General features: G+C 54.1%; 1 protein-coding gene across 1 annotated transcript in view; it reads left to right on the top strand.

Moving 5' to 3' along the window:
* The window catches only part of MAN2B1 (mannosidase alpha class 2B member 1), a 17453-nt gene extending 8325 nt beyond the window's left edge, over window positions 1–9128 (top strand). Inside the window, 14 exon segments of the mRNA XM_021708028.1 lie at window positions 91–194; window positions 196–255; window positions 846–962; window positions 1869–2039; window positions 3687–3784; window positions 3883–4000; window positions 6181–6299; window positions 6390–6491; window positions 6656–6743; window positions 6866–6946; window positions 7349–7576; window positions 8168–8323; window positions 8429–8531; window positions 9019–9128. Coding sequence (XP_021563703.1) covers window positions 91–194; window positions 196–255; window positions 846–962; window positions 1869–2039; window positions 3687–3784; window positions 3883–4000; window positions 6181–6299; window positions 6390–6491; window positions 6656–6743; window positions 6866–6946; window positions 7349–7576; window positions 8168–8323; window positions 8429–8531; window positions 9019–9128 — 1655 coding nt within the window.
* The last annotated feature ends 456 nt before the right edge of the window (window positions 9129–9584 follow it).

Below are 9584 nucleotides of genomic sequence, written 5' to 3' on the forward strand. Positions count from 1 at the left end.
GGGGTGGGGCCTACAAGGGCTCGTGGGGGCGGAGCTCGTGGGAAGAGTGGCAGACACAGGAAGGGGGCTGGGCCTGGGAGGGAAGGGAAGGGACAAGCAGGGGCGAGGCGTCCGGAGCCGCCCTATCTCTTTGCGCTTCTCCCCAGGTTCTCCTGAGCAACGCGCTAGCCTGGCTGAGAGGCTCCAAGGAAAGACTTTACGTTCTGCCCCTACCTCAACATCAGTATCTGCCCCCTCAGCCAGACGGCGGCGCGCGTGAGCCGGGCGGGAGGGTGAAGTGGAGGCGGAGCTAGGGCAGATGGCTGTGGGGGGATGGGAGGGTTTTGACATTCTTTTACTGCCGGGAGCGGTGGCTCGTGCCTATAATCCCAGCACTTTGGGAGACCGAGGTGAGAGAATTGCCTGAGCCCACAGGTTCGAGACCAGCCCGGGCAACTTGGCGAGACCTCATCTCTACAATAAATCAAGAAAAATTAGCCAGGCGTGGTGGCGCGTGCCTGTAGTTCCAGCTACTTGGAAGACTGAGGCGGAAGGATCGCCTGAGCCCAGCAGGTTGAGGCTGCGGAGGCCGTGAGCGTGCCACTGCCCTCGAGCCTGGGAGACAGTGAGGCTCCTACTCAAAAGAAAAAAGAAAAAACAAATTCCTTTGGAGGACTGTACTGGGGCGAGATTACCTGGGGCACAGTGAAGTCCTGGCAGGACAGAGACTAGTGCACTATGAGGGGGCTTGACCTGGAGGCCCGTGATGGCACCGGGATCGCCCAGGGGCATTGATGTGCAAAGTGGTGGGCGGGTTTGGAGAAAGTCTGCTGTGACCCATTCCCTCCCTGACCCTCCCATCCCAGTTCCAGGTCACCATTTATAACCCCCTGGGGCGGAAGGTGAATTGGATGGTGCGGCTGCCGGTTCGTGAAGGTGCTTTCTTCGTGAGGGACCCCAATGGCAGGAGGGTGTACAGCTATGTGAGCCCTTTCAATGAATATCACCCCTGGACACCTATCGCTATGGATATTACCCCTTCCCTCTTGGGTGTCACCCCCTCATAGATGCCCCCATCCATGAATATCTCCTACCCATTAATAACTCTTGCCTTCTATCTTTCCCCTTTGCCCCTTAATATCAGCCCCCTGGGGAACATCTGCCTCCCATGAATGGTCTCCCCCCCTTTTTTTGAATCAGAGTCTCACTTTGTCACCCAGGCTGGAGTGCGGTGGCATGCTCACGGCCACCACAGCCTCGACCTGCTGGGCTCAGGTGATTCTTCGGCTCCGCTTCAGCCTTCCAAGTAGCTGGAACTATAGGCATTTGCCACCATGACCAGCTGACTTTTTTTTTTTAATTGTAGCGAGGAGGTTTCGCCATGTTACCCAGGCTGTCCTCGAACCCCTGGGCTCAGGCAGTCCTCTCACCTCAGCTTCCCAAAGTGGCTGGGATTACAGGTGTGAGCCACCATGCCCAGCCTGGTCTCCTTTTTTGATATGACCCACCCCCCCGAGAAATTTTCTTTTTTGGATATACCCTTCATCTTTATGGATATATCCTTCATTCCAGATGGTCTCTTCCCTCCGGCCTCTTCCTTCCCAATAATCTTTCCCTCACTCTTGCCTCAAGTATCTCCTCCCCCATTTCCTCCCTTACTTCTCCCCCTGGGTGTCTCTCCATCCTCCAAGTGGATTTTTTTTCTACCTTGTGAATCTTTTCTGTAATATTTTCTTGAAATCTGACAACCCTCATTTGCCAACACCTATGTTTCTTTTCTCTATTCTAGGACTCTTTCCCTTCCTTGAGTTTGATGCCTCCCTGGAATGTATTCCTTTATGTGTGTACTCACAGCCTCTTGACTCAGTTTCTCTTCTCCTTTATTCAAGGTGGTGATGGTTCCTAGCTCGGACAGGCAGATGTACCATCCAGAGCTGCTGTTCTCAGCTTCAGTGCCTGCTCTGGGCTTCAGCACCTACTCGGTAGCCCAGGTGTCTGACCAGAACCCCCAGGCGCACATCCCCCGCCCCAGCCCCAATGTCTTGGCCATTGAAAATGAGGTGAGACTCCATTTAGATCCTCTTCCCTGCCCCGTGACAGATTTGAATTGTTATGGTTAGCTGCATAGTCTCTGTATCAGCAGTTCCTGGCTTCCTGGTGAACCATCACCCCTCTCCTGATTGTGTGTCTTTGAGCAAGTGACCCTTGTCTGAACTTCCATGTCCTTTGCTGGGGCTGTTATGAGGACCCAGTGTGATCATGGGAGATACTTGATGGATATGTCAGAGCTGGTGACTGGAAATGGTCTGTAGTTTTGGAGGGGGAATGTTAGGGGTTCCTGACAAAGAGAGCGAGTTGTGTGACTATTTGGGGGAAGAGAGATCCAGGCAGGCAGAAAACAGGCACAAAAGTCCTCAGACAGGAGAGTGTGCGGTATTCTAGGAGCTGCAAGGCACCCAGGGTAACTGATACTGGATAAGGAGGTGACAGGTTAGACCTTGAGGCTCTTGAGGGCTGACAAGGAGATTTGGCTTTTACTGTGAAGGAGCCACGGGCAGGACAGGACTGTATTAAGACTGTCATGGGCCCTAGCACTTCTGCTTTTGTGAACTGCTTCTTCCGTTAAAAAAAATGTTAAAAACTATATTTTATGATGGTGTTGGTATAAACACAATCTGGGCTGGGCACAGTGGCTCATACCTGTAATTCTAGTGTTTTGGGAGGCCAGGGCAGGAGGATTGCTTGAGGCTAGGAGTTCGAGACCAGCCTGGGTAAAATAGTGATAACTTGTGTCTACAAGAATTTTTTTGCCAGGTGTGGTGGCTCACGCCTGTAATCCCAGCACTTTGGGAGGCAGAGGCGAGAGGACTGCCTCAGCTCAGGGGTTTGAGACCAGCCCGGGCAACTTGGCGAGACCTTGTCTCTACGATAAATTAAAAAATTAGCTGGGTGTGGTAGTATGCACTTATAGTTTCAGCTATTTGGAAGGCTAAGGTAGAAGGAGTGCTTGAGCCCAGCAGATTAAGGTTGCAGTGACCGTAAGTGTGCCACTGCACTCTAGTCTGGGTGACAGAGCAAGACTCCCAACTTGAGAAAAAAAATTAGCCAGGTATGGTGGGACACACCTGGAGTTTGAGGCTGCAGTGAGCTGTGATCGTGCCACTGTACTTTAACCTGGGCAACACAATGAGACCCTGTCTCCTTATTAAAAAAAAAATCCAGGTAGGCTTCATTATAATATGTTTATCATTATCATATTCAAGTTTTTTTGTAATTCTAAAATAAATTAAAACATCTCCACATCCCCCTAAAAGTCTTATGAGTTCTGACATTGTGGTTCCTGGGTCAGATGCCCATCAGTGCTGGTCTGGAGCAGACGAGAGCTATGATGAAACTGAGGGTGTCACGGGTGCCCTCTGGATGTTGTGGGGAACAGACTGTGGGGGACCAGCCTGGAAGCACAGGGACCTAGAATGGGTTGATAGCACTAGTCCTGGAAGGTCACGGAAGTGGTGAGAAGTGGTGGGATTGAGGACAAGGTTGAAGGTGGGGCTGTTTGGATTTGCTACTGAGATAAAGTGTGAGCAATTGAGAGAGTGACAGGAAGTAAGGGTGACTTCAGTCTTTTGTCCTAAGCCCGGGGAAGGATGGAGCTGCTGTTGGCTAAGGTGATGGTCATTAATATCTGTCTGTTCTTTTCTGCTCAGTACATCCGGGCAACATTTGACCCTGACACAGGGCTTTTGAAGGAGATTATGATCATGGATCAGAAATTCCAGTTGCCTGTTTATCAGAACTTCTTCTGGTGAGGGAGGACCACCAGGCCTGGGAGTAAGGGGTGATGCATGGCATGGTGCATTGAACTGGGGTCTCTTACCTGACTCTTACCTGCCCCGGCCCCAGGTACAATGCCAGCACAGGTGACAAACAAAGCCGCCAGGCCTCAGGTGCCTACATCTTCAGACCCAACCAGCCGAAGCCATTGCCTGTGAGCCACTGGGCTCAGACCCGCCTTGTGAAGGTCTGTGACCAGGAATCATGAGTGGGGAATTGGGGAAGGGAGGTGGGGGGTCTGGAGTCTGGGATGGTGGTGAGCCATTTGTTAGGGGATTGAGGGAGGATTTATATATCTTTCAAATAGGGGCTAAGGCTGCCTCACACCTGTAATCACAGCACTATGAGATGCCAAGGCAGGAGGATCTCTTGAGGCCAGGAGTTTGAGTTTGAGACCAGCCTGGGTGACACAGCAGCGAGACCCTGTCTCTACAAAAAAAAAATTCTTTTTTAATTAGCTGGGCATGGTGGCATGTGCCTATAGTCGCAGCTACTCAGGAGGCTGAGGTTGGAGTATCACTTGAGCCCAGGAGACTGCAGTGAGCCTCAAAAAAACAACAAAAAAAAGGAGTCTAAAACCTGAGGGGAATACTTGAGGTCCTCCCACAGGGTCACAGGGTTGGTTATTCATGGCTGGTTATATTAGAGTCATTTCCAAGGAAGCTATCAAGGTATTCACTTCTGTTACAGGTGTCAGGATTACACAGGTTTGGAAATTGAGGGTGGGGTGTTCTTATGGGGCCCACGAATCTGGAAAGCCAAGCGCAGCTGCTGCAAGTGTTCACCAAGGTCTGTAGGAAGAGAAGTTTATATCTGGGGTGGATATGTGAGTGCTCACCCTTGGGTAGGGCTTGGGCGAGTCTCCCTTGGGGTGGATGTCTGAGGGTGCATCTGGCAGGAAACTGCAGTTTCTCCAGTCTTCTCATTGATGGTCCCTCATTTTTTTTTTTTTTTTTTTAGTTGAGTCTCACTCTGTCGCCCAGGCTGGAGTGCAGTGGCAAGCTCACGGCCACTTCAGGGTCAACCTCAGCCTTCCACCTCAGCCTTACAAGTAGCCGGAACTAAGGGGCGCGCACCGTTCCCGGCTAATTTTTGATTTATTGTAGAGACGAGGTCTCACCAAGTTGCCCAGGCTGGTCTTGAACTCACAAGCTCAGGCAATCTACTTGCCTTGGCCTCCCAAAGTGCTGGGATTACAGGCTGAGCCACTGGACCCAGGCCATGGTCCCTCTTAGGATGGTAATGGGGCAGATAATAGGACTCACATTTCATGAGATTCCCCTTGAGATGAATTCTGCCTACCTGGGCCACTGTATTAGGATCTAGTTTTGACTTTTATAACAGAGTTACCCAAATTAGCTGTGTCTAGAATGAGATAGAAGAGTCTTTTCTTCTGACAGAAAGTTTGGCTGGGCCATCCAGGGAAGGTAGGACAGTTCTACACTCACCGTGCTTCTTTTATTCCACTGCTCTGCCTTCCTCAATATTCAGCTTCCACCTTATGTCCCAAAATGGCTGCTCAGGCACCAGCCATCACAGCTGCGTTTGAGTCAGTGGCAGAGGGAAAGGGGCAAGAAACATTGTTCACACCATTCTGATCTACTTTCCATGGAGCAAACTAGGGTCACACAGTTACTGATAGCCTCAGGGAAGACTGGACAATATAGTCTTTATTTCAGGTAGCCATGTGCCAAGCTTGAATTTTATTCTAAGGAGAGGAGCGGGGGTAATGGTGGACAGCAAGCACTTATGCCACACTCAAGAATTATTGGCTGGGCATAGTGGCTCATGCTTGTAATCTCAGCATTTTGAGAGGCCAAGGCAGGAGGATAATTTGAGGCCAGGAGTTCAAGACAAGTCTGGGTAACATAGAGACATGCTGTCTCTAATAGGAAAAAAAGGCCAGGCACAGTGGCTCATGCCTGTAATCTCAGCACTTTGGGAGGTGGAGGCAAGAGGATTGCCTGAGCCCAGGGGTTCGAGAACAGCCTGGGCAACTTAGCAAAACCTCGTCTCTACAATAAATAAAAAAATTAGCTGGGCGTGGTGGCGCATGCCTGTAGTCCCAACTACTTGGGAGGCTGAGACAGAGGAATCATCTGAGCCCAGCAGGTTGAGGCTGTAGTGGCCATGAGTGTGCCACTGCACTGCATTCAGCCTGGGCGACAGAGTGAGACTCTGACTCAAAAAATAATTAGGCGACAGTGGCTGAAGTAGAAAGTGTGAGCATCACACCCAGGCTGTTAGTGGTGCTGGCCCTGATGGAGACCTTTGTGGGGCTCACAGGCAGGGTGGAGGGACATCTGTGGGGCTCTACCTCTGTTCAGGTGTGGGCTGACACCTGCCTCCACCCCTTTGTGCCCCCAGACGGCCTTGGTGCAGGAGGTGCACCAGAACTTCTCAGCCTGGTGTTCCCAGGTGGTTCGCCTGTACCCGGGGCAGCGGCACCTGGAGCTGGAGTGGACGGTGGGGCCAATACCTGTGGGGTGAGTGGCACAGGCTGGGAGTGGGGTGTGGGGAGAAGGGAAGATGGGGCTAAGGTAAGACTCACCACCTTGCCATCCCACTGAATACAGTGATGGCTGGGGGAAGGAGGTTATCAGCCTCTTTGACACGCCACTGAACACAAAGGGACGCTTCTACACGGACAGCAACGGCCGAGAGATCTTGGAGAGAAGGTGGGGGTGACAGAGGGCACCAAGGAGTGGTCTGTGGGGTGTTGGGACCCAGGAGTGGTGGGGACATCTGCTGATCACATGAATGTGGGAGGGGGAAGATAAAGAGGGATTCAGGAGGCAGGGGACCAGGCCCCAAGCCTGACCAGATCACACCCCCACTCCAGGCGGGATTACCGGCCCACCTGGAACTTGAACCAGACAGAGCCTGTGGCAGGAAACTACTATCCAGTCAACAGCCGAATTTATATCACGGTAGCCCTCCCCCCATCCTGCCCCTCCCCACCTCTGTGGAGTGGGAATCATCCCTGTCTCCCAGCTGTCTGGGGCTGGGGCTGGCTTGGGAGCACCGGCCCTCACTCAGCCCTCAACTCCAGGATGGTAACATGCAGCTGACTGTGTTGACTGACCGCTCCCAGGGGGGCAGCAGCCTGAGAGACGGCTCACTGGAGCTCATGGTAAGTGGGTCAGACCCCACCCATGCCAGGTCTCCCCCCCCGACTGGACCTTGAAGCCTGTTTCTGGCCTTGTGGTCCCCGCTAAGCTGAGAACTCCATCGCTATGCCACTGTTCCTTCACACTTTGATCCACTCCCCACTCAGACCCCCTTCAAGCTCTGACGTGCCCTATCCAAGTCCCCCTCTTAGGTACTTACCTCCCTCTGCCCTGGTCGCCTTGCTAGGCTGGATCCTGCTTCTGCTAGACCTCACCTTCTCTACCAGACCCTCACCTTCGTCCTCGTCCACTTCTCCCGCCTCTTAATTTCTCTTGACGTTCCCACAAGCCCTTACCCGATTTCGGGCCCAGGGACACCCGCCAGGCCCTCGATCTTCATTCTCTCCTGGCTGCTCTCCCCCCAGGTGCACCGACGGCTGTTGAAAGACGATCAACGGGGGGTAGAAGAGCCACTGATGGAGGAAGGGTCGGGGGCACGGGTGCGAGGGCGCCACCTCGTACTGCTGGACACGGTCCAGGCTGCGGCCGCCGGCCACCGGCTGCTGGCAGAGAAGGAGCTCCTGGCCCCGCAGGTGGTGCTGGCCGGGGGTAGTGGCTCCCCCTACAACCTCAAGGCTGCTCCCCGTACGCAGGTGAGGGACAGCGGAGCAGGCAGAAAGAGAAAGCCGGTGGCGGGGGGAGGAGATGGGTGGGGAAGGGTCGGGTGCGGGTGTTTCTAGGCTCCATGAGGGTCTGCTTCACCCGGAGGCATAACTAGCCTCATCCTTCGGGCAGTCCCAGCCCCCACCGGCCTGGTACCCACCAACAAGGACTGTGTCAGGCCGCAGCCTCAGCTCTTGCCCTCCTCACCTCGCCCCCACCCACGTCACTGCAGCCCCGCCCTCTCGCCCACTCACCTCCTCCGGCTCTGGCCCTCCTCGCCCCTCATTCCCCTCATGCGGCTTCATCCGCCGCGGAGCTCCAGTCTCAAGCCAGATTGGTTCTGTCCCCTTGGGACGCAGACTCGCCTCCAGGTTGAGACCACCCCCGACCTAGATCTGCCCCATCTCTTCATTGTCTCCGCCCTTCCCTTCACGGCCGGGCCGCCCCTCTCGGCTGAGTCCCACCCTTCTCCTGCTAAGCCCCGCCTCCCACAGCCTAGCTCCGCCTCCTGACCGCCGCTGGGCCATGCCCCACTCTACCCAAGCCCCGCCCCTGACTCAGCCCCGCCCCCTCTCCCCCAGTTCTCAGGGCTGAGCAGGGAGCTGCCGCCCTCCGTGCACCTGCTCACACTGGCCCGCTGGGGCCCAAAGATGCTGCTGCTGCGCTTGGAGCATCAGTTCGCTGAGGGGGAAGATTCCAGATACAACATGAGCTCTCCTGTGACCTTGGACTTGCAGGTGAGGAGGGGATAATTGGGAAGGAGACAGGAGAGGGGCAAGAGAGTGGGGAGAGGGGGAACCTGGCTTTGTCCCCACTTACCTGGGCCCATCCTCTGCCTGCAGGACCTGTTCTCCACCTTCACCATTACCCACCTGCAGGAGACGACGCTGGCAGCCAACCAGCTCCGGGCCACCGCCTCCAGGCTTAAGTGGACACCAGACATGGGTGGGCACCTGGCTGCGGGTGGGGCCCTGCCTGGGACTGACAGCTGAGGGGGGGCGTGCGAGTCATGGGATTGTTGGCCAAGATTGTTGGCCAAGAGCTTGAGGGTCTGGAGCAGAGTCCAGATCCAGATTCCAGGCTTAAGGATCTGAAGTGGGCCCAGCAAACTAGCAGTGGATCTTGAGGGTTTGGGAATGGAGTTTAGTCCCAAGAACAAGATTTGAGAGTTTCTGTCTGTGTCTAGTTCTGGGAGGTGTCCATCACCTCTGGGGTTGGACTGAGGATATAAGAGCAGTAGCCAGGCGTGCAATTGGAGAGGATTTGGGGACCTGGCATATTCAGGCCTGGGCAAGTGTTTTAAGAGTCTGGAAATGAGATCCTGGGGACATATTTGGGGGTGTATGACTGAGTCCAGGCCCAGGGGAGGGAACACTGTGGGGTGAGGCAGAGGAAGTCTGCACCCCTTCATTCCTCCTCTCTTTCTTCCCAGGCCCCAAACGCCACCACACTCGCTACTGGTTGGACCCGGCTGCTGTGACGCTGCAGCCCATGGAAATCCGCACTTTCCTGGCCTCAGTTCAGTGGAATGAGGATGGTTAGATCCACAAAGATGGCCGCTCCGAGCCTCAGCCTCCTGCTCTGGAGATGAGACAGACTCTCTTCCTTCTCTTACTATTGCTGTCACCAACAAAATCTATTAAAATTCTATTACTAAGACTCAGGTCACTGCATGATTGAGTGTAGGGTTAGGTGTGTGTGTGTGTGTGTGTGTGTGTGTGTGTGTGTGTGTAGGATATATAATTTGTGCCTGTAATCCCAGTGACTCAGGAGGCTGAGGTGGGAGGATCATTTGAGCCCAGGATTTTGAGACTAGCTGGGCAACATAGCAAGAATCTGTCGCTACAAAAAATTTAAAATTTAGCTGGGCATGATGGCACACACCTATAGTCCCAGGTACTTGAGAGGCTGCGGTGGGAGGATTGCTTGAGCCCAGGAGCTTAATTGAGGCTGCAGTGAGCTGTGCCACTGTACTCCAGCCTGGGCGACAGAGTGAGA

The sequence above is a fragment of the Carlito syrichta genome, unplaced genomic scaffold (assembly GCF_000164805.1).
Source record: "Carlito syrichta isolate Samal-C Ts95f unplaced genomic scaffold, Tarsius_syrichta-2.0.1 Scaffold130461, whole genome shotgun sequence".
Lineage (NCBI taxonomy): Eukaryota > Metazoa > Chordata > Mammalia > Primates > Tarsiidae > Carlito > Carlito syrichta.